Raw genomic sequence first — 26,547 nt, 5'->3', positions numbered from 1 at the left:
CATAGGTTCACTGGGATAAAACTAGCTGAGGTTGTAATATAATTGAAATATCTTAAGGTAACCAATTGTTTGTGCTTTTTAAATGCTGGAGTCTAACAAATTGTCTAATGCCAACACCAATATCTTGCCATTTGACAAAAGAAAGCTTGTGTAAAACTGCAGAGAAAAAAAGAAATGAATGCCAAAATCCAAGGTTTCCAAGGTTCTTGGTAGTTGCCAAAGAAAATTAACAGTTTCTCACAATCAACTTCTTAACATATGAATCTAAAATTGTCTATATGGTTTTGTTGGGTTAGTGACAACTATTGCATTCTGGTATTTAGAAAAACTAAATCTTTTTAAGCTAATAGTCCACTTCACTTCATGCAGTCTGCATTCCATCTACAGTCAAACAGACGCAAAACAGTATTATTAAAAAGCTTGGTGACTGCTGGATTTGCACCAAATATGCACAACAACATCTAACATGAATTAACATGTTAAGTAAAATCTAAGTGGAGATGTAGAAGGATATCTAAAGAGTCTACAACATGTTGCGAAAAAATTATCAGCAATTCAGCAAATTCATGTCTCAACAATGACTTGCTTTGGATAAAATACAAAAAGTTTATGGAACATTTCTACTTTCTAAGCTTTACACGCACACCACAAATGTAATATAATCCACCGATTCTGCTGACTATCCACATTCAAAGATGATGGAGTTTGGGTGTGGGAGTAATTTTTGCATGTTCTGCTAGATTTCTGCGCCAAAGGCAAGCTCTGGACAAGTGTAGGCAAACTAGAGAAAGACAAGCTCTCAAGACAACAGTTCCTCTGCTGTTTCTCTCAAAGCCTTTAGTGGCTGAGGAAACCAGCGGTTGAAAATTTCCTTTCCTTAAAATTCTAAGTAAAAAACATCTTGTAAGTGCATCTTAAGAAAAAAAAGCGGCCACAATTAAGTACAAAAAGGACCTCATCCCACTGAAGAGTTAATTTCCCACCTTGGGTTCGTGTGGTTCTGGTGAGGTACTAGGATCTGCAGCCCGACTGGTTCGGCCTCCCGCACGAGGCATCTGATCTTGGAGCATGCCCTATAAAACAAGGTGTGTGCCTCAATAAAGACCTATTTCTAGAACTCAAGACAATGTTCAAGTATGTGTCCAAACAAGATGTTGAGATGATAAAAAGATGGCTGCAGTTTGGTATATCCATAGTGGACAAAGAAGAGTTGATATTAAGTTGTCTAAAACATGCACATACTGAAAAGCCTTGTTAGCACATGAAATTCCCATTACATATAAAAACAAAAACAAAAAAAACACATATGCATATTGCAGAACCCCACAAAAGAAAAAATGCAGTAGGATCCAAAAGCCTGAGACCAGTGGAAACGTCCATTTTATAATAATAATTTCATACATTTTAGTTTTTTATTAACTGCTAATTATTTAATCAATATGTGAGTGGGAAAAAATAGGTTCACATGATCAATGTCACAAATTTGCTTATATTTGAAAATGTACCTAAAAATAGCTCAGAATTTTAAATTTTTTCATTCATTTTTTTTTCTTTATTTCCAGTTTAAAACTGAAAGTATAAAAATAAAAATAAAAACTTTGGAGATTTCCAATGTGATCTCAGACTTTTTTGAATGATGTTCTTATGGACAGTGGTTAATGATGGGACATGGGAAAGAAGGTAGGTGAAATTAAGACCATGTTTAAATGCAATTACCTTCCTAAACACTAGGAAGAGTTTTTGAAGTAACAGCAGGTGGTAAAGATTATCCTGTTTGTTCCAAAGTGGAGAAACATTCCTCTCTAATGACATAATACCTTTTGACTACGGTAGTCAACCGTTTGAACCCTTGACCTGCAATTGGTAGCAGATCACCTGCGAATGACAGTTTACCTGTGCCCTTTGACATCTGTCCACATAGGTACAGATGGGGTTGTAAGCTCCCGTTCCACACACATACAGGTGAGTCCTGTTCCATGGCTCGATTAGACGGATGAAATTACCACACTCGCCCTGTTGACACAGAACAGAATGATATCAGCGATGTTTGCATGGTGAAATTATACTTTCAGATGGATACTGACTACTGACATGCTAACGTTAAAATAACTAGGATTAACAAAGATTGTGGTAATTAGTAGTGATCCACCGATATTAAAATTCTGAGAAAAAATGGCCCCTATAAAAATAAAAACAGAGAATATAAAAAAAAATAATATAAATAATGACATACTACAATTCAAAATATTGGTGCTGGTAACTTAAAAAATATATTTTTGAAAGGGTTCTCTTATTTTTAATTTAAAACAGTAATATTGTACATTTAAATAACTGTTAAATATTTGAATATATTTTAAAATGTGATGAATAGAAAGATCAAAAGAACAGCATTTGTTAAATAAACCTTTTGTATCTTTGTCAATTTGGATCGATTTAATGCATTCTTTCTGAATTCAAGTATTAATTTCCTTTAAAAAAATCTTACTGGCGCCAAACTCTGATAAAAAAAAAAAAAAAAGTACAGCAGAAAAGAATATCCACATTTTGTCTCGGCAGATTCTTACATTGATGTCTTTTCCTGAGAGAACACACTCAGTCCTCCTCTGAGGAGCCACAGGCCAGTGAATCTGAGGAAAAAGACAGTGATAAAACAAATGTCAGTCATCATAATCTACTGACCAGATTCAAGCTTACCACTGCCAAGCCTTGCTTGTAGTTTGGTTTGTTGCAATCTGTATTGTGTAACTGAGAAATCTTACTATGAGGGGGTCTTTGTTGATATCGTTCAGGTCTAGTGACAGGATGTAGTCCTTGCTGCCCACGTACATGCGATCATGGTCCTCATCCATACGAAGGATCCTGTAGTCCGTCGAGTTGAGCAGAAAAGCGAAGTGATGGGCAGTTTCAGTAGACTTCAGCTCTAAAAAAGGACAGGTAAAAAGAGTCCATTTATTTATCTAGCAGATGCTTCTTTTTAAAGCGACACACAAACAAGGTAAAAAATATGGTTATGGAAACGCTGTAGTCAGCGTCAGTTCAGACTTGAACCCACAGTGCTCAGTTTAGGAGGCCAGAGCTTCTGTGGACTGTTGGTCACATTGTTTTATTGACCATTTGTTTTACTCACAGTAGTTTCTGCAATGTATATGGACACAAGGACTTGTCAGTGCAATAAGGATTATGAACATTAAAGATAATGAAACAAAATAACAGAAGCAAATTGAACCTCAAATGCTAGATTCTCCAAATCTGCAAAAGTCCTCTACAAGGACTCACATGCAACTAATCCAAACAACACAAGTGTTGCCAAGTCACAGTAGTTGTTCAATAAAACGGCATCTGTACTTCTGCATGAATATGACCAGTCTGGAGTTCTTCCCTGAAGTTTAATGTCCTGGCTACATTCCTACTGTATGTCCTTTGTTATTATTATTGTTACAGTCCGTTTTTACATTATAGGATATGGTTCATGGAGTTCACAATACAGTCCCTTTGGATGACCACAGAGGACTGTGTCAGATGTTGAAGGAAACCTCTGAAGAATGTAATGACACAATGTTACTGTAACACAACATATTTGCTTCCATCTCTGATAAGGTCTACTTGAGAATCAACTGCAGGATTGCAGATGTTTGAGAAAGAAATAATTCACCGCAGGTAGTTGGCAAAGCATATTCAACAAAGATCGGCCAAGCAAAACTGCAATTCCAAATCTACTGTAACAATTCCCCATTCTATTGTGAAACAGATCTATGCTAAAACTCTGAAGCACATGCTTGCACTTAGCAGCCCAGGGTCAAATTTGCAACTTCATAATGAAAAGAGACACCAGACCACGTAACCACATTTTAGAAAGACATAATTTCTGATTGCTCAAGGCCCAATGGATGGAAAAGTGCCATCAAAGTCTTTTAAAAAAAAAAATAACGAAATAGTTTGTAATACAACCACAAGAACATGATGTCTACATAGATGTAACAAAAAACTTTTAAAATAGGATAAATGCAGCCTCTGTTTACTTTTTTGACTTGGTTATTTTTTGTGGTTTGTATAGCAATAATGATAATTTGTGAAGATTTGCTTTGGAAAGAATCACAAAGTTGAACAATTATATATAATTGTATATATAATGTATAATATATATATATTAGGGGTGTAACGATACGCGTATTCGTATTGAACCGTTCGGTACGACGCTTTCGGTTCGGTACGCGGTACGCATTATGTATACCGAACGGTTCGTTGGAGTAATTAATTATATTTGAAAAAAAAAAAAAAAAGAGAGAGATAGAAATATAATGATATGCGTTCAACAAGGTAGCCCAATAACCCAAACAACGTAACAGGCAACGCCCCTGACACTCCCGAAGAAGAAAAAAACACCATCTTATATGTTTATGTTAGGCTACTCAGCAGGCGCTCGCTCACTCAGTACGCGCTGAAGGCTCGTTGCAAAATAGCCAATGCATTTAACAGACTAGAAATTAGAAGATCCTCCAATAACCAACAGGTCTGGTGTTTGGGTGCACTTTGGATTCCCTTTAAGCTATAATGGTGATGGCAAGAGAGCGCTCGGGCAGAAGCGCTCGGGCTCGTTCATGAGGCGTCTGTCTTTGCTAAGCAACAATGACGTGCTCTCTCCATGAGACGCGGAAATTTCAGCGAAGGATAAATGGATTTCCTGCTCTAAAAATCGCTTGCAGCAGCTCTGCTACTAAATTTATTTCAAAATTGCAATCCATATACAACTATGATCAGCTGTTCCTTCATCTTGGCTGAGCTCTCAACCTTGTTACGGGAAAGGATGAAGCTGATTGGTTGGTTCTTGTCACATGACCCGCGGTGCGCTTGCGGCATTCTGAAAAGTTGAGATGTTTTTACATTTTGCTGTATCTAAAACGTATCGAACCGAACCGAACCGAACCGTGACATCAGTGTATCGTATCGAACCGAACCGTGAATTTTGTGAACCGTTACACCCCTAATATATATATATATATATATATATATATATATATATATATATATATATATATATATATATATATATATATATATAAAATAAAACATAATATATTATTTTCTCACCAGACTCCCTAACTCTCCTTTTGACAAAAATGACATAAAAAAAACCTTATTCATGACAGGAAAGGCATTTTAAGCATGTAAAAAAAAAAAAAAAAAAAACTTTTATAACAAGATGCAACAGTCAAGCTCGGCAGACTGTTTCACTGGGAAGTTTGGTAATCTAATGGAATGTGCAAGCCATAGAGAAGCAACCGTCTCTGCAAAGTACCAGTATATGAACATTCTATCAGAAGACACAATCTAAACCACTCTCACACAAAGAGATATAGCATGGGGCCGCAGACAACATAAAATCTCATTTACCTGTGTGGGCACTCCTGGCACATAGCTAGAATTCCTTATCTCTATCATTTCAGGTTTCTAATTAAGTGCAGGTCCACCATGTTCCAACAAGTTGTCAACCATGTCTGGCGTGTCTTTGCAAGCACTAATAATGACCTCTAGTAACAATCTCTATAAAGAAAATAGCAGGGTTTTTTATATCAATTTATGTACTGGCACAATATAACACGTTGTCTTTAACATTTTAGATCTGAAAGTGGGGTATGTGATCACATTGTGTTGCAAACTAAATTTGAAATGGCTTGTTACTGGCAAAGACACTTGAAGGACATCTGCAGCAACTAGTTTCGAGAACTACTTTAGTATCTACCGTCTGCAGTGACAACCTAATTTCATCTTGCACAAAAATACAAACATTTCATTTTATCTTTGGAAATTGAACTTTATCTTCAACTGTGCAGCCTAAAGGATCACTTAAAGATTAGGTCTTATCTCATAGCTTTAAAGGGATGTCACTTGACAGATCGCATGGATTAGAGTGACCAGTTGATGGATGGTGGACCAAATATGATGGAGGGAGAGACCTTACCTGTGTGTGACTTTAACTGAATGAAAACTTTCCTCTCACGTTGAGCATGTGAGGCATTGACTTTAACAGCCCTCATCCCTGACAGAGGATTATTCCATCATCCTTATCTTCTGGGAAGACAGGACGGGGTAATTAAAGCAAACGATTTAATCAAATCACACAGATAAAATGTCTTTTTTTCTCTCTCATCTGTCCATCAAAGTCTTATGAGAAATAAGGGCAAACGTACAACCTGCCGAGTGTGCGGTACATCAAAAACCATGAGGGACACATTTAATCTGCAACACCATATGTATATATACTTGGCCCCAAGTAGTATTTGAACAGTTAAGCCACACTTTAAATACTGTACATGTATTTCATATGGCATATGTATATGGCAAGTAACTTCATTTTTCGTTTTTAAGTGGGCCTGTAAATAAATGTAAAGGTTTAGTAAAGTGGCTTACAAAGCATTTAAAGAGCTGTGAACTATATGTGAGGAATCCACACAACCACATCAAGTACCACTGATTTAAAAATATATATATATATATAATACTACTTTTACAATAAGCTCTTAATGTAAATCATTTCACTATGTTTAAACTTTCACAGTTGGAATGACTTTGCACACGAAAGTAAAAATGCACTGCCTGATTTTTATAAGAAAATATGTAATATGGACATTTAAGTCACATATCAAACCAAGAATCCAGTTAATAATAAAGGTGTCCCAGCAGAATAACCACTGATGTTCATTGTATAAATGTTCCACAAAATATGACAAATACTGTTGAGTATCAAAGGACTTTTTTGTCTGTATTCATTTTGAACATTACATTTATTGTTTCATATTTTGATTTTTTTATTGAATAGTGTTTATTGAATAAAATAAAATACAATTAATGCAAAGTGATAAAAACGTTTGAGTCTTCAGTAATCAAATTCTGTTTGGGGCCACTGTATATTCAGAACCAGGCCTGTCACTGGCAGACTGTTTAGTATCATGGACCCACAGGGAAATGCTCCTCATGTGAGGAGAACCTATGAAGCAAATGAGACATAAGTCAAAGAAAGAGTGAATTGTGGAGAACAGTGATGAACATAGGAGGAAAAAGAGAAACAAAATAGCACAGATGAAGCAAGAGAGGAAGAGATGGGAGTGTGTGAATCTCCACGGTTGGGAGTCTCCCCTCAGGGATCGGCGGGAGCCACTGTTTGCTGTGGGCCACAATTTCAGTGAGAGTGAGGGTCGTAGATCACGCTCACAAACACAAGCACACACTAAACGAAAAAATAAAAAAATTGAGCACCACGTGTTACCCTGACCCATGTGATCCTACAGTGAATTGTTTCTGCAAACTTTTCATTTCTCCCTTTTCACAAACAGCAGCCCAACAGCAGAAACATGGTAATAATAATTAACAGGCCACAACTTCATTTAATGTGCTTGAAGAATCAGGCTTAGCCTTGGCGAAAAATTAAACAAACTGTAGCACTCCTTTTTAGGTGTTAAACATTAAGTGTGGGAAACGATGTGTGAAAAATTATATGTTAGATTGTCAGCTACCCTGGTAATTTAGCTAAATTTGTAGACAGTTCGTTAGCAGCTAAGCTGTTTTCATAATAGTGTAGCTTTTAGTAACTTTCACAGTAATTCCAATTTGCTCAAGCAGCAATAAAGCACACAAAAATGCTACAATGCTGATGTTTTTTTTTAGTCTTGCTATTAAGTAGCATTAATTCAATTTATTTGTATTTTATTTTATTTCCCTGTTATCTCAATTTCTAAAAACACATTTTAATAGCTTTGGTTAACAATAGCACCGGTTTAAGATATGAGTAGCTTGGCAATACATTAGCTTCCACCACACTGTTGCTATTAATGTTTGCGATAAACTTGGCATGCTGTGAAATTAATCTATTCATGACAAACTTTTCTGAGTTTTCATGACCAAAAAAACTTTTCCCCAAGCATGCATCCAACATAGTCTTGTCTGATAACGCTGATTTGCTTCCCCTCTACACTCAAACATGCAAACGTGTTAGAAGTCCTTGAGGTGTTTATCTCACTCTCTTCTGATATCACTGGGATGGTTCTTCTTAAATGAGGTTGTCAACAAACAGTCCGAGATAAATGCAGCCCCACTTCCTGTTCCATGTTATCATATTGGTAAATCTGATGGTTGCAGCAGATCTTTCAATAAGCATTCCAATGAGCAACGCACTCAGAGAGATCTGCTTGTTTCCTTTCCTCCTTTAATCTTTTCCCTTTTAAAGGCATTTCAACACTAAATCGGTCCTGCCTCCTGTGTTTCACACCATCATAGTGACACTTCAAAAAATAACAAAAACATCAAAGCAATTAAAAGAACACATCTTGAATTTGAAGTTGGCAAATTGTTTTCTACTTGTTTGAAGCATAAATCAAAACAATTGTGAGGTTTGTTCTTAAAGCAAGAAAAAAAATATTTAATCAAAAATTTAATTCAAGATCATATCTCTGAGTCAAGATATATTGTCTTGCATAATCTTGCATTTTATTTCATTTTAAAGATGGATTTTGCTGGGGGAAAAAACTGATTAAGAAAATTATTTTTTGCAGGGCATTAAACACTTCATCAGCCTGTTCTTTCATTTTGCTTCTAGCTTTCCTCTCTCTGATTCTTTTTTCAGTGAGTTTATTTCTACATACCAGGAAAAAGATGATAGATAATTCTGATCCTTCCCACTCAATCGCTCTCACTTTGACATGCTTATCTCTACATCGTAACATCTTCTGCTACTGTTTCTGGGTCAGGTGAGAGTGTTAAATAAAGAAGATCATAAATGCAGGTGCAGAACATAATTCTTCTTCACTTACTTGTGTTTTTTTTCTTTTATAGTATTTAGCTTAAGGACGCTAAAAGCCTTTTATTCACAATGCATGAAACAGCACATACTGCTCCTACAGAGCTATTCATACAGGGATTGCGGTAACACTTTAGATTAAGGTTCCATTAGTTAATGTTAGTTAACTACTTTCGTTAACATGAACTAAGCAAGAACAATCCTTCTACAGCATGTATAAGTCTTAGTTCATGTTAATTTCAACATTTACTAATGCATTATTTAAATCAAAAGTTGTGCTTGTTAACATTAGTTAATGCATTGTGAATTACCATGAACTAACAATGAATAACTGTATTTTCATTAACTAACATTAACGAAGATGAATAAATACAGTAATAAACGTATTATTCATTGTTTGTTCATGTTAATTAATACATTAACTAACATTAACTAATGGAACCTTATTCTAAAGTGTTACCGGGATTGCAAATTTGCTATTGTTATGAACAGGTCTTATAAGACATTTTTGTAGAAAGCATGATACATTTTATTTATAAAAAAAAAAATGGTATATGCAGAAATATTTTGCATGGACAAATTTTAAATATGTCTCAAAAATGTCTATTGTTACAACATCGCTCTCTGGAGGGAATGACCAATTCAGAAAACATTATTTTTCACACAGCTGTATAGAAGACCTTACTTTTTTCTCATGACCTGTTTTCGAATTAGCAACACTTGAGTTGAATTAACATGTAAAAGACTTTGACATTAAATCTTGAATCCTTATTTCAACGCTCTCATTTGTGTATGTCTTTTACAAGAGATGCATGAAACCCAAAGAAAGGCGATTCTGATCTGGACAAGTAAAACACTTTTTAATGAATCAAAAATTCATAGAGGCTTTGTTGATTATACCAGGGTGTATCTCAGGAATCTTGAGAAGAATTTTCAATAAAACTAAGTAAGAAAGAAAACACTTTTTGTTTGTTCAGTATCCTTTCATTTTAAATTAACCTTCTGGAGTATTTTCACAACTTTATTGAGCTCTAGTTTCGTGTCAGTCTCTCTGACACCACAAAACCACTCAACACACTGTGTCTATGCTGGTTAGCTAGATCAGGGTCAAGTGATCACAAAGGTTATCATACACACTAGCACTAACTAAAACTCCAGTCGAGGTCATTAAAAGTGGGGTCAGTGGGTTGCCTACTGGATACTCTGCACACATCCACTTGACCTCTGTTGCTTGGAAACAAGAGAGAGGTCATACCGGTATGAATAGTCATAGTGACCCATAACCAAGCGAAAGACCTTAATGGCATGTGACAGGCGAGAAACAAGCATCTGAAAGCGGCAGCCGCTGCTCGTCTGCTGATTAGGAGGAGTGTGTGAGAGCTTTGATTTAGCTGTTGTGTTCCACTCATTCATTGAGTGCCTTTCACCTCTGTCTTTGGCTTGATTGTGAATACTGTAAAAGCATGGTTTTAAAGGGATAGTTCATGCTAGGGTGTGCGAAATGGGGAAAATATCTAATTGAGATTTTTTTGAAAGATATTGCGATTTGATTTGCGATTTTAAAATTTGCAAAGTAATGCTTCAGCTTAATATTGTCAATAATGGGCAGCACAGTATGAGTATCATTACCCTGCTGAAAAAAAAATTACTTTCCATGAGACCATTACAAAATTCCTTTTTGTTTTTATTCCAATAGGAATTACTGTTGTTCTATCCAATACAATATATTATTGCACTCCCTGCTCAAAAGTTTTGGTGTGGTAAGATTTTCATTGCTTTTAAAAAAAAGTATCATCAAGCCTGCATTTAATGATCAAAAACACATTAAAACTATAATACTGTGAAATATTACTATAATTTAAAAAAGGTATTAGATTTCAATATATTAAATATAATACATTTAATATAATACATTTGGTGCTCAAAAATCATTAGTTATTATTATTTAGCTTGAAAACAGATGCGATGCCTGATATTTTTGTTAACTATACAAGTTATACAACTATAACTTTTTTAAAGAATCTTTGATGAATTGAAAGATCAGCATTTATTTGAAACTGAAACATTTTGTAAAATGATAAATGCCTTTTTTTATCAATTTAATGCACCCTTTCTGAATAGAAGTATTAATTTCTTTCAAGAAAAAACAAAATCTTCCTTACCCCAAACTTTGAACGGTAGTGTAGGTTTGTGTTAATGGGGGGTGGGATTTTTATTATAACACCCTCAATAACTGTCTATGCAGTCCATCATAATGTTAGTTCTCAAAACTAATTTCTAATATAATGACACTGATGCTCCGGTGCAGGCTCCCATGCTTTATTCAAAAGCAGAGTTTCTCAAAGACACAACATGATATGCATCAAAATGTCACCATACAGTGCCAAAACAACAAAGCTGCATCAGTGTCTCTCATCTTCTCACTGTTTCTCAAACTCTTGCATGCACAAACACATACACGTGTGCAAACTGAAACACATCAACATATGTAGCTGTCTCATGGGAGAGAGACCACAAGAATTGGAATGTGTTTCCCAACCCCCATAGGAGATGTCAATCAAAATGCATATTAACCACTTAAGGCACTCAAATGCCTGTGAGAAAAAGCCTGCATGAATTGACTATTTGATAAGGAGTGATGCCAGCAGCAAGCTATCTTAAAGATAATAAATTAGATGTTATGGCAGAAATATTTAAATTTGCATGTGGAAAGGAAGAAAATATAAAGGTTTACACACAGAAAAATTTTATTGTGTTTCTGTATTTTCTAGACGTACATGTTTGTATGACTCTAAAATTGAACTGCATCTAAACATTTCATTTATTTTCTATTTCCTTGAGTTATTAAAGACCACACATTGATTAAACATGTTGATGCCAACTTCATAGAAATGGTTCCTAAAATGAACTGCATTGCATTTACATTCAAACATGTAAGCATCATTTTTTTTAAACTTATTTATATAAAAACTGATTTGTTATTGCAAAACTCTTAAATTGTTTTTGTGGCAGTGATTATATTTCTTTTTCCTCATTTGTAAATCATGTTGGTTAAAAGCTAAAATAAAAATGTAAAGTCAAAGTTGTTTACATTTAAAGTACTACATAAATGCATTTAAAATACTATATATTTAAACTGTGGTTAAAATCCCATTTGTTCACATACAGTATGTCTTAGGGAAGCTATATGTCAAATGAAAATAGTAGGGTTAGAGCCCAGAGAATACCTCATATTTATGATGGGCAAAGTGGCCTTTGGAAGAGTGAGCATTTAAAACTTAATAACAATTCAAATGGCCATCCCCTCTAGACACTGACATGAGCATATGGAGAAAAACAAACTCACAACAGCTCAATTTCAATAAAAAAAAATAATAATAATAATTGCAGAGTCACTGAAAACCATTCTGATTAAAAGGGCAGTCTCTAGATTTTATCTTCTGCATAAATACATAATACCCCATGCTTTGATAAGCTGACTGATAGCTTGACAAGCCAATTACTGCCCCTTTGCGGTTCCTGGTGACAGACAAGATAACCCCGCCCACTAAAGGCAAGCATGAGCTTTAGAGCTCAAGCCCCTTTCTCATTTGACAGACAAGTGGGCAGTCCTTTCAAGCGCCCCATGACCTCTGAGCCCTGACAACAAAGATCATGTGATTTTCACAGAGAGATGGCATTGAACTTTCATTAGTTATGCTCTTCCTTTGTTACATTAAGCTCACTGTGTCCAACACCAGTTCTTCTAGAGGCACTTCAGCTGACAATATCCAGCAGAAACAGATGGAGCAGATAAAAGAAACAGAACAGTGAGTGTCTCAAAATGGCAAAATTCCTATTATTAGCATGAGGGAGATTAACATGAAAAGAGTGCAAAATCCCAGCAAGTGAATAGAAAAAGTTAACAAGCTTCAATGAAAAAAAAGAAAAAAAAGAAAAACATTTTATTTTCTCTTTCATTTGCTGGTTTGACATCAGCAATAGATAGTCCCTGAGGTTAGATGTGCCCCCATAAATATGGATCACCTTACATGTTTTAATAAGACCAATTATTTAAATCCATGTTACAGGCAATTAAATCCAAACCAGCCATGAAATTATCTAATGGGATTGTCTCTTGTTCGGTTAACTAATTGAATTCACGAGCCAAATGAAACAAGCTAGTGATAAATGGCCTGTGAAGGAAAACAAGAAAAAAAAAGAAAAAAAAAAAGAAATGATAAGGATTAATAAGGTATGCTTTCATTGGCAAAGTCAGCATGATCAGTCTTCAGGAGTTATGATGTGGGAAATTGCAGAGCAGAGTCTCAACATGAGGCCTTAATTGGGACATTTTGATAAGGAAGTTCAAATACACTGTTTGCTTTTTCCGGTGTTTAAACTGTTGATTTCTGGTTTAATCAATTGTTTGAACGTAAAGATGCCAAATATCATTACTAGCACTTGAAATGCATGTTAGTCCATATATTGTCCAGCACACAAATGTTTTTTTTTGGGGGGGGGGTTATTTTGGAGGGGGAAATCTGTAGAAATTGGTTTAAATGTGGTCAAATGTCTTAATACTACTACAATACACAACAAGTGTATCTAATATCTTTAATAAACAAACATGATAGGAGTAGGGAATTTGTATAACTAATAATGGATGTTCAAAATCTGAAGAAATCTACAGTGTTTCCACGTCTGTGCAGATTTTGTGTCGCCTTAAACAATGTTTCGACTAAATAGTAACAAACAAACAAAAGTAAATATACAGGTGCATCTCAATAAATTAGTGAACCCAACAAAAAACTCTCAACAAACTAGAATACTGTACTTCATAAGACCAGTGGCCTTCTGGAAAGTATGTTAATTTACTGTACATGTACTCAATACTTGGTAGGGGCTCCTTTTGCTTTAATTACTGCCTCAATTCTGCGTGGCATGGAAGTGATCAGTTTGTGGCACTGCTGAGGTGGTATAGAAGCCCAGGTTTCTTTGACAGTGGCCTTAGCTCATCTGATTTTCTGGTCTCTTGTTTCTCATTTTCCTCTTGACAAGATTCTCTCTGGGGTTCAGGTCTGGTGAGTTTGCTGGCCAGTCAAGCACAACAACACCATGGTCATTTAACCAACTTTTGATGCTTTTGGCAGTGTGGGCAGGTGCCAAATCCTGCTGGAAAATTAAATCAGCATCTTCAAAAGCTGATCAGCAGAAGGAAGCACGAAGTGCTCCAAAATGTCTCGGTAAACGGGTGCAGTGACTTTGGTTTTCAAAAACACAATGGACCAACATCAGCAGATGACACTGCACCCCAAATCATCACAGACTGTGGAAACTTAACAGTGGACTTCAAACAACTTGGGCTATGAGCTTCTCCACCCTTCCTCCAGACTCTAGGAACTTGGTTTCGAAATGAAATACAAGAGGACTTTGGATCACTGGGCAACAATCCAGTTCTTCTTCTCCTTAGCCCAGGTAAGACGCCTCTGACTTTGTCTGTGGTTCATCAAATTCATTGACACATCTGTGTGTGGTGGCTCTTGATGCCTTGACCACAGCCTCAGTCCATTCCACTCAACTTTCTGTTAACATGCTTGGATACAGCACTCTGTGAACAGCCAGCTTCTTTGTCAATGAATGTTTGTGGCTTACCCTCCTTGTGAAGGGTGTCAGTGATTGTCTTCTGGACAACTGTCGGATCAGCGGTCTTTTCCATGATTATGTAGCCTAGTGAACCAAACTGAGAGAACATTTTGAAAGCTCAGGAAAACATTGCAGGTGTTTTGAGCAGGTGAGATTTATTGAGATTTAATTAATTTATTGGTGGGTTTTTGTTAAATGTGAGCCAAAATCATTACAATTAAAAGAACCTAAGACTTAAACTACTTCAGTCTGTGTGCACTGAATTTATATAATACACAAGTTTCACAAATTGTTCACAATTTCACAATTTTGAATTATTGAAATAAGCGAACTTTTCCATGACATTCTAATTTATTGAGATGCACCTGTTTTGAATGCATGTGTGCAATATATGAAAACGGTTATTATTAAATCATCCTCTTGTCATTCTAAACTTGTATGACTTTATTCTGTATAACACAAAATAAGTTATTTACAATGAAGATCAATGGGGTCTAATGATGCTTTGAAACCCATTGACTTTCATTGAATGGACACCAACAGCTGAAAAATTCTTCAAAATTCCAAAAAGTAGGTACTACATTTGAATTTGAACTTACTAAAGTAGTACTTAGTAAAGTGTCCATTGAATGCACACTTCAGAATCTGGGTGGAAGTAATATGTCATCCAGGTATTTTTCGCCTACTGCTTTTCAAATACTATGAATTTAGACCTACTACACTTTCGGCATACTGTATACCAGTGCTTCCCAAACCTGTCCTGTAGAACCCCCTGCCCTGAACATTTTGTATTTCTCCCTTATCAGACACACCCAATTTAGTTTCCTTGCAGTTTCTACTAATGAGCTGATGAGAGGAATCAAGTGTGTTAGATAAGGGAGACATACATAAAGTTCAAGTTTGGGAAGCACTGCTGTACACTATATAGTATGGAAGTACTCGATTTAAGATGAAGCGTTTATTTATGGGCGAACTACCCCATTAAAGCACAGACAACAATGGCATTTGTTGTTAATTGTTTTCATAATCAATTTTATTAAATACAGTAGATGGTGCAGCCCTAGGTTTCACTTTTTCATAAAGTTTGTACTAATAATAATCAGTAAAGATCATTGGTTGGTTGATAATTGAGAGAAACAGCTTCAGTAATTATATACTTCATGCAAACAGAGTGTATGACCAGATACATTTAAGTTATAATTTTATACATTTTATACGCTCTTGGGTAGCCACCCAACACACAAACACACATTTATGTCAAAGTGGCAGCTTAGAAAGCAGTAAATATCTTCTCATATGATTCTCTCTGTAACAAAATCACTAGGCAGTACAGACATCACGATTAAAAATTGCAGAAACAGATGTTAGCTGACTCTAAACAGACACCTAACACATTCTTCCTCGCATCTCTCCAGCATGTATCTCTACTATCAGATTACGTTCTTTTTCCCAATACATCTTATCTACATTTCCATCTTGTTATTGAATCAATGTGTTCTCTGCTTACAGGAGACTCACAAATAGACTATGATTTGTGGGACATTTAACGTTGGGCCATATGCACAGAATCTTTCTCACTCTCCTATTTCACATCTGTTTGTGTCTCTTTTCCAGCAAAAGGTATAGTTTAGCATATCTATTTTGCCTCCAATGGGACCATTTTGACAGACTCGTGATTCAAGCTTTAAATCTCAACTGTAAAAAAAAAAAAAATCATCTGGCCCCTGTGCTATTTTTCGAACTGTCGAGGGATGAGAATACTTAATCTTGTGGTTTTAACCTATATGTGTCTGTAAGAGTGAAGATTTTGACTTTATAGCTTTACCGTTTCTATAACACGGGGCTCTAAAAGTCTTCAGAGGTAAAAATATGATCCAATATCCTGTCCCAAGTACTGAACTGAATCAGACCGCAATTAATGAAATCTCTTTTCAGGCCCCATTCCAAAAGACTCGCTACTTCTTCTGGCAGATATATTTGACATGCTTCTCAAAACTATGTAATTCTCTCTAACATTTAAGTGGTGTTAAACTAATCCAATATTTTTTTTTTTTTAAATCAGGGGTCTCAAACTAAATGAGTCAGGTTTGTACAGTATGACCCCTTAAGTATTAATAGTTTATCATTAAAAACAGCCTGCAAATCAATTATCAGTGTCTGCATTGACCTTTAATGTTATTTTAGAGTTTTATCAAAAGATTGTTAAACAGTAGCATGATGTATATATTTTTTTCCATATACATAAAGTTTAATGCACTTATTCATCAAGTTGTACACTGTACTGTATATCTGCAAAATAACTGTATTTAGATTGAATAATTGTAAAACAATGTTATTTGCTGCTGGCCCTTGAGTTTTTAAAATTAGTTTTTTAAATAGTTAATTGACAAGGATCAGAATAGAATTATTTGGCTGTTCACTTTTCACATTTTTTGTTGTTTTAAACTCTAATATCTCCTTCTCAGTCTTTTATTCTCTTCTGTTTAAAAAAAAAAATAACCCACTTGTCAGCATCAATTTATATACAATTGTGATAAAGGCCTAAGTCTTTGATTGATAGAGAGTCTGTAGTAGTCCCATTTTATGTAAGAAGCAGAGGGACCATCTTTTTTTCATTAAATGTGAATTTCCTAAGTAATCGTAGCCAGCAATATTTCACTATAGCAATGTCAGCATGTCAGTAAAAGTTTCATCTGGATTTTTTTTTAAGCGTACCCCCATGTGTTTGGACAGAAACTGACCTCATTCCAAGACCTCACTGGTGACTGATTGGTGAGGTTTGTGTAAAGTTCAAAGCGACACAAATTGTGGGGGAAAATATAATTATATGAAATCATTAAGATTTTAATTGTGTCATGATAGCATTTTTTACAAAAGTTGACTGTGGTTGCGGTGCTGCGTGATAATGCTTAAATGGTTAATCACATAAATTATTTTGATCAAAAAAAAAAAAAAAGAAAGAAAGAAAGAAAGACAGCAAGAAAGAAAATGGCCAGGTTGGGAAGCTTAAGTAAACCACTGAACATAAAATGTATTGATTTAAAGTGCTCCTATTATGCCATTTTAAGGTTCCTAATATTGTTTCGAGAATCTCCTACATACAATAAGTTTACAATACTATAGGTTTACATGCATACAAGGTCTTTTGTAAGAGAATAGAAAACAAATGTACTTTCACAGCGTAGGACACAGCGTCTTCTCGACATGGACAAGCTACAGTATTTGAGGGTAGGTAAAATTGTTTGTGGCCAGGCAGCCAATAGTGTTTTTACGGTTCCGATACCAGTGAAAATCCACAGTTCTCTGTACAAATTTTGGTACCTAAGCAAAACATAAAAATATATTCGAAATGGCATAATAGGGGAACTTTAATAGGAAAGCTATGATTAGAGGGTTTAAACTCTTGACATCTGGCAACCACAATCATGAATGCTTGAGGAAGCTTGTAACCAATGCAGGATAATGGAAAATTAAAATGTTGAATACAATTCTATTTATAGAGTGTTAATAGAAAAATACTAAATGCATTAAACATATTTAATATGATTTATATTTTTATTAAAACACACTTTTATTTATAAAGTTACATAAATATATAATATGTAAAAAAAAAAAAAAAAAAAGCATAAACGTGGTCTTCAAGTAATTATCAATAAGTGAAAACTGTTTCAGATTTTTATATTTAAGCAAACACCCAGGAATAAAATAAAAAGGGAAAAAATTCAAACAATAAAATTGTTTGTTTTGTAAGGCAAATACTAAGAGAGATATAGGAGTCATAAAAATAGGAATGAGACAGCAGGGGACAAGAAGAATAGAAGAGACACAGAAAAAAAGCAGCCAAGTCTACATAAACCCATGCAGCCTTAGGGGTGTCTACATTCACAGCCCTTTACTTCAAAGTACAAAAATAGAGACACGTCTGAGGGGGAACGGAAATCGGCATCATCTCACTGACCTCCTGAACAAACTTTGCCTTTAATGAGCATGAGATCACTTCATCACACTACAACATGAGCAGACAGCTCGCTGCCACCACAGACAACAACAACGATTCCAGTCTCATCTCACACACTCACAAACATGTACACAATCTACACACCATGTAAAAGTCACTTGAGACTCCAGCTCAGAACCACAAGCCCATCTTTCCCACTTGTTTAACTCTCCAGCCCACATGCACCATTCCTCTGAAATGATGAGGAACATCTGGAGGAACAACTTACCTGAGAGATACACAGAAACACACTGATGCATACTCTCACTGAATTAAGAGAGAGAGAGAGAGAGAGATTCCTTTTTGTAACATTATTAATGACTTTACTGTCAGTTTTAATCAATTTAATGCACTCTAACTGAAAAATTCTAATTTCCTTAAATTCTTTTGTAATCTTACCTCAAAAATGTTAATTGTAGTACATCATGTTTTCCACAAAAACATCACTGAAAATAAAAATTTGTTTCACGTAATATTTCAATGTTTTTGTTTTACTGTATTTTTTATCAAATAAATGGAACCTTGCTAAGCATTAGAAACTTATTTCAAAACAGTTAAAAAAAACGTATTAAACTATCTATCCAACCAACCATCTATATAAACTGAAGTTCATCAAAATATTATTTATAAATGTATTTCTATTTTAAGGATAAACAAATGCTGTACATTTTTGTTGTCTCATTTTCTTTTCTGTCCTTCTCTGTCCTCTAACATGATGGACAAATTCCAGCCAGTCAATGATGGAAACATTTTTTCATTTTACCACCCAGTAAACCATGTTGTGAATTCACATTCTGTTCTCTCTATCCAGTGGCGTCCCTGCGCTCTGATTGGCTAGCTTCCCCTCGGTTTCCTCTGTCATGATGCTTTGGTGTGTCAGCACAGGTCATTGTCTGAGTTTAAGTACAGCCGTGGAATTAAAGTCCATGCCTGACTGACAGATGGTAATAAATGGTGGCAGTCTAAAACAACATGAAGGGAGAGGCGCCCTTGACCCCTCGCCCACCCTAAGGTCAAGCATGTCTGGTAACCTCCAGGCTGTTACTCCCACACCCAAACCACATCTGGAGGAAGAATCTCTTTCTTTCTCTTTTATTTTGTGTGTGTGTGTGTGTGTGTGTGTGTGCATGTCTCCCATGGCTATACTATAAAAAATAGTGTATGAACACAGACACATATATAGACATGCATCGTCATAGGCACATACACAGCTTACAAACAGAACATATTTGTCTTCGTCAGTGCAGAATACTAACCCTGCCTGTTTCTCAAAGTGACAAGAAGATTTGCCTCTTTTCACTAAACTGCTCTCCAACAGCAATAGAAAAATATTTTGAAACTCTGCATGAGTTTCTGCATTAGGTAACAGAAACCCTTGTGTTACACTCTAGAAAGAAACACATCAAATTGGCTGACAGTGCAACCATTTAGCCAGACCGGATAACCTTTGGTTCTGAGACAGTTTTATAACAAGGCAGCTATCTACACTCCTGACGCTTTTCAATGCCTTTGAAGTGAAAGGAGTATCAGAGATGAGGAGCTGCAGACAGACAGACAATAGAACATGAGAGGAGCGATACTGTCAGAAACGAGTGAATGTGAATGCTGATTAGCAATGAGAAAGGTAATGATAAAACACACAGACTGCAGATGAGTGTTACAAGACAAGACGAGGAGCCTATGTGAGTGCTGTGAATATGGTTGTTTTACAAGAAGAGATAAAAAAAAACTGATGACAGACAAAAGATCTCTGTGTCTGCAGAGAAAGAAGATAGTTTGAATAGAGATTAAACAGAATAAAAAAATAAGAATTACTGGCATACAACAAGAACACAGAGATCTAAAAAAATTAGTACAATTTCACTCATACGTTTTCCTAATGTTCCAGTGGTGGTTATGTTAAGGAGTGAACCATCATGCTTGCTTTTCTTTTCTAAAAATCGTACTTACAAAATCGCCACCTCAAAAATAGTTACATTTTCCCATGAAATCACATGTATGCAGATGAAGATGATCAGGTAACTAACCCATGTAAGTGATTTGTTTTTAAACTGCAAAAAGACCAATCAGGGCATCTGTGATGGTTATCTTTCTCATGGTCTCAACATCCAACAAACAGTGACATATTATAAAAATGAAAAGTATGATCCTAAGTCTTTAAGTCATCTACAGTACAGAACAAAAGTTTGGACACTACTTCTGATTCAAAGAGTTTTCTTTATTTTCATGACTATGAAAATTGTAGAGTCACACTGAAGGCATCAAGGGCTATTTGACCAAGAAGGAGAGTGATGGGGTGCTGCGCCAGATGACCTGGCCTCCACAGTCACCGGACCTGAACCCAATCGAGATGATTTAGGGGTGAGCTGGACCGCAGACAGAAGGCAAAAGGGTCAACAAGTGTTAACATCTCTCGGGGAACTCCTTCAAGACTATTGAAGACCATTTCAGGTGACTACCTCTTGAAGCTCATCAAGAGAATGCCAAGAGTGTGCAAAGCAGTAATCAAAGCAAAAGGTGGCTACTTTGAAGAACCTACAATATGACATATTTTCAGTTGTTTCACACTTTTTTGTTATGTATATAATTCCATATATAATTCCACATGTGTTAATTCATAGTTTTGATGCCTTCAGTGTGAATCTAAAATTTTCATAGTCATGAAAATAAAGAAAACTCTTTGAATGAGAAGGTGTCCAAACTTTTGGTCTGTACTGTATGTCTTTCCTTAGATGATGGTTTTCTCACAATTAAGGTTTCTTGGCCACATACAAACCTCAACTAACCCAATGCGTGACTCATGTGAGGAGCTGTGACCCAGACCTCACTCAGAATGAATGTCTGCACTCTTTCTCATCTCATGGGAGCACTTCCATACTCTTTCAGAGACCGACATGTTAGACGCCTCCCCTGGGGGAAGAGAGGAGGATGAAAATATAGGACTGAAAAAAGAAGCTAAGGAAGACAAGCAAGAGAGTAATGAAATAGGGAATTGGGAATTGATGGAAAACAGCAATACAAGAAGAAAGAAAGGGGGGGGGGGGGTAGCCAAAAGGATGGACAGAGAGTGATTTAAAGTAGCAGTATGGTAGATTGAGGGTAGAACTCAAATACCATGGTTCTTTAATATAGGGGCTGTCAATATGTGCATATACATAGATATATTAGATTAGATGTTATAGACAGAAGTGGGTAGATTGCCGTTAATGATTCCAAATTACATAATAAAATTTTATTTACTAATGTAGACCATTACATGACACATTTTAGGTAATATAATCAGACTACTTTTTGATTATGTTTAGATTTCGTTTAACCAAATTTGTTTATAACACTGATTTGAATGGTGATTGTGAGTTAAATAAAAGCAAATAATTAATTATATCATGAAAATGTAAAATTTAAATAAATTATTTTAAAATAATACATTCCAAATAAAACACTTACTAAAAAAGTTAAATGCTATATTTATTTACTGGCATGTCATGTGACCATTAACTAATGTCAGAGAACCGTGAACAAATGTGATACTTAATTATTAAAATATTCATTTCAAAATCTCAGGGGTACTTCAAATATTAAGTGAAAATAAATAAAATAAAATAAAGTTTGGGAATGCCTGCATTGCATGTAAATAAGACAATCGTCTTCTAGAGACGTACATGGTTAAATTGATTCCAAAAATGAATGTGTTCATCAGTAGTTGATGCAATGTTTAAACGCTTCTTAAAATTGAAATGACTTCTGTAAATCCAGTGGTCAAATGCTGTGTGGCTTCCCAGTTTTCTGTGTAATTAAATTCATCTGACTAATGACTGCATGATCTTTGTGTGAATGTCAGTGAATGTCAACAGTGTTGCAAATTTAGCAATTTTGTTGCTAGATTTAGCAACATTTTGTCAGACTACCCTAGCAATTTTTTTTTTCAAAAATCACCTAGCAAAAAATTTAGCTATTTTTAAAAAGTTTTTTTTGCAACTTTTTTTAAAGTGACTCAAATTAAGAAAAGGCACAAATTTTATTAGATGTTTGTCAGGGGTACTCAGGATGTGTAAATCATTCTTTTTAAATTATATCATTTTATAATCTAAAATTATAAAATAAAAGCTCATTCAAAATATTAATAAATACTATAATAGCATAAAAATAATTAGGCAAAGAATGGTACGTGGTAGCATGTCCAAAAATCCAAAGTATTGCTATAGAACATAAAAAAAAAGAAACTGCTAAGGACAATATGACAGTACCATGGTACTTTGATACATAACATGTTTCTGAATGATTACCACATGCCATGGTACTTAAAATAATAGCTATCTAAAGAGCCATGACACCAGGCTATTTTTGTAGTTTTTTTTTTGTTGGTGACAAAAAGAGGAAGATGGAGAAGAGAAATGAAGAGTGGAGGTGTAGGAGTGCAGGGTCTTATATTTAGCCCTGCTGCTGTCACCTCCAATCTCCTCTAGCTGTGACAGTTTAGATCCAGCGCCGCAGCACAGGATGCTGTGATGCACCACCACCTTGACACAAACAGCACTGAGACAGCATCTGCTGCACCCTGGCATATCAAGTGTTAGGTCTAAATAAGACAACAATACCTAGCACAGGATATTCAGGAGAAAATGTATTATCAGCAAGACGAAGATGCCATAATTCAGTTAATAAAACACATGACCATACCACCCTTGACAGAAACAAACACAATAAAGAAGAAAGAAGAAAGAACAGGCCTTCCTTTCTGAGCCCAAGCTGTGTGCCATGCTGCCTTTTCTAAGTGATTCTTATGAAGCTGAAACTCAATGTAGGGTCAAGAGGTTAAGTTTATTACTCTGCCAAGAGCTCCATTAGTGAAAGACTCATGGGAACAGCTCAGAATAATGCATTTTTGATGATTCCCATCGCTTTTGGTTTTTAATAACGTTCTGATACGTCGCTGCGGTTTCGCTTATAAAGCGAGAGCTTGCCTGAGCCTGCATTTTTCAGCTAAAATTGGAAAACCTCAGTGCTACTTGAAGACAAACACTTTTTTTTTTTGGTTGATCAGGAGAAAACTGATTCAAGACGCCGATGAGAAACACTGAGGGTTGGGCCAAAAGTTAAAATGAATGAACACAGCACACAATCTTTCCAAAAACTTTCCCATCAATGTGCCACAGGTGAGCTTGATGCTAAAGTAATGATCGTAACTGAATGGCACTATACAGTCTCTATATAGCTGTAATTTAGTGCCTCTTGTGTGTGCGACTGAAAGAGACAGTGTCTCACCTTCTGTCTGAGCAGATCTCCTAGGCATATCTTGGCAGGTTGAAAGAGGTTCATCTTTCAGAGACACTGATTGCTCCGGGGCTCTCCCTCTCTCTCTCTCTCTCTCTCTCTCTCTCTCTCTCTCACACACACACACACACACACACATGCACACACGCACACACGCACACAAACCCATACACACACACACACACACACACACACACACACACACACACACACACACACACACAGATATTCTTTCCCATTTTCTCTGTATCTGTGTGCATTGTCAGAGGGGAGCACTTAGTGCAGTCTCTAGTGTCGCAATTGACCCAGTTAGAACCCAGGTAAAGACAACATGAAGGATAAACCTAATCATGTCATGAGTGGAAAGTATTGAGTGTAGAATGTTATAGTATAAGGTTATAATTACTTGATTTCACCTTTGCCATCATATAAAGCTCAGTTAAATTTCACCTTATAAAATAAACATTTAAATGTAATCCCAGAATGAATATTCAGTTTTATACTGTACATTATAATGTTGTGATGCCAGAATTCACCAATATACTCTAGCATTTAAAATGCTATTAAAATAAAGCATTTACACAAGATAGATTTATCCATTATCTAATCAGTCATGACATGAAAATGCATAGCAATTTTCTTTTTTCTTGTTCCGGTGCTACAATTAAAAAAAGCTCATTCCTTTTCACTAAATGTCTTCATTCCCATTTTTTCCTTTATCTTCATTTACATACATACTAAATGAGAATTGTTATTGAGAAATTGAGAAAATGTTTTTATAGCGTTAAAGGGGTCAGATGATGCAATTTCAATTTTTCCTTTCTCTTTGGAGAGTTACAAGCTCTTGCCGTATAAGGAAGATCTGTGAAGCCACTATGCAAAATGATTGTGGAAGCTGTAATGGACAAAGTTTTCATTGCATTGCAGCAGTGTAATGCTCTAACTGGATGTTTGGATACATTTGTTTAGCAGTTTTTTTTCTGCTTTTTTTCAGGCACCAACTACGCATCCAGGTGTTACTCAGAAATAATGAAATGAACAGCCAGAACAGAGTTAAATGCATTTAAATGGGGCTGCAGATTATCATTACAAGCATTTATAGCAGGAATTTGTTCACTCTTTCCCACACAGCAAGGATCACCCTGACAACGACCTGCTTCTGTTTTTTGTGGGGGGTCATAACCCTCAAATAGGCTGTTATTAGGGCTTGCTTGAAGTAAAAAAAAAAAAAAAAAAAAGTCTCCAGCACAGACAAATGCACACAGACACACAAATTCAGTGTTCAGGTCAAAATATATTTTTAAACCTTCTAGTTAAGTTTCATTATGCTCAACAAAATGCTGCTGGAAGCAGGTACAGTACTTTTAGTATTTACATTTACCTTATGGGTTATTAGCTATTTGCTGTACTGCTAAGCATATAAAATCTAAAAAGAAATGCAGATGGGCTAGGTTTGCTTTACCACCATTCATCACCTACAGAACCATGACATTTTATGACTTTCAACTTTTCAATTTTCTTTATTAATAATTTACTTAGTAATCAGACTAGCAGCTGTTATAATGGTGTTTATAATTTTTTATTTATGTATTATTATTATTATTATTATTTAATATTTCTGATTTATTATTTATTATTAGACCAGAAGCTCTAGAGTGTGGCATCATATCCACATCATCAAAAAAAGGGGGGGGGGGGCTTTTACTCTCATCCAGACTATCACCGATCAGTGTTTTTAAAGAATGCTACCCAGGCATTAGCATGAACAGCAAAGGAAAATGTAGCAAGCTGCTTTAAATGCTTTAATTGTGACAATTTATGCATTGCCATCAGAACCACCTTGTAGTTGTGATGCACCTTGAGAGACTTACTTTAAAGTGTTCTTTGTCTGAAAACATTTGTTTAAATTGAGCAATAAGTGCTCTGCCCCTAAGAGAATCTACAGATTGAATTTAAATTAAAACAGTGTGCAAAAACAATACCCGTAGCACCATTTTCACACAAACACACAAACAATACCAATTCACACATAGCATTCCTCCTTGAATCTTCCCTTAACCACTTAAAGTGATATAATACACATAAACATGCCCATAAATTCACTGTCATGTCCAAAAATAAGGAGTTATGTGAGGGCTCATATGCAAAGAAATGAACTTAGGCTGTCATGGGACTCTTCGTAAGTCCTCTTGGCTACCTTTTAGCATGTAAATCCCAGGCTTACAGAGATACATGAGAAAGAGGTGAATTAAAAATAAGTGTGTGCATGTGAAAGAGAAGGGCAAATGTAATATATCATAATTAGTCCCATAAAAAGTGTAAAGACAAGAGAAGAGCCATAGAAAAGAGTCTGAACTTGTAATTAGTCATGAGACCTAGACCTCGAACTTCAACAATGATTGGGCTTTCAGGGATGTTCTTGTGATTTGGACTGTCTGTAATGCGTAAGGGCACAACAAAACCAGAGTATCTGCTCTCTTAACTCACCGACATTGCTAACAGCAGCCAAGTCCTCCCTCAGAGCCCAAAACTGACTGTCTGGCTGAGTTCCCTAACCTCCCTCCTTACATGCTCATACTGGAGAATAAGAATCTATCAGAAAAATACTAATCTTGGTGAACCATAGTGAATGTGTGTGGGTGCATTTATGTTTGTGTTTGAGGGACAGTACTAATACCTGAATCCCCCCAGGAAGGATCACTTAAAAGGTATTCATTTCTTTCTTTACGCTGTTTTTCTTAAACTGGACCTCAAACTAAACTGAATCAGTACACTCCATGCATGAAACACATACAGTAAGCATTTGAACAACATATCACAACACTTTATTTTAAAATTCAGAACTAAAGAATTGATTGCC

The 26,547-nt window shown here is 35.6% G+C and overlaps 1 protein-coding gene across 1 annotated transcript in view; it reads right to left on the bottom strand.

Moving 5' to 3' along the window:
- Positions 1 to 26,547, bottom strand: part of LOC113050466 (semaphorin-3F-like) — a 42,792-nt gene that overhangs the window by 13,088 nt on the left and 3,157 nt on the right. The window contains exons 3-6 of the mRNA XM_026213436.1: positions 2,760 to 2,920; positions 2,565 to 2,627; positions 1,894 to 2,013; positions 984 to 1,073 (exon numbers count right to left, since the gene is read on the bottom strand). Of these exons, the coding sequence (XP_026069221.1) occupies positions 984 to 1,073; positions 1,894 to 2,013; positions 2,565 to 2,627; positions 2,760 to 2,920 (434 nt within the window). The remainder of the gene's footprint in view (positions 1 to 983; positions 1,074 to 1,893; positions 2,014 to 2,564; positions 2,628 to 2,759; positions 2,921 to 26,547) is intronic.

This window comes from Carassius auratus, chromosome 31 (genome assembly GCF_003368295.1).
Source record: "Carassius auratus strain Wakin chromosome 31, ASM336829v1, whole genome shotgun sequence".
Lineage (NCBI taxonomy): Eukaryota > Metazoa > Chordata > Actinopteri > Cypriniformes > Cyprinidae > Carassius > Carassius auratus.
This window is presented reverse-complemented; position numbering and strand designations above follow the sequence as displayed.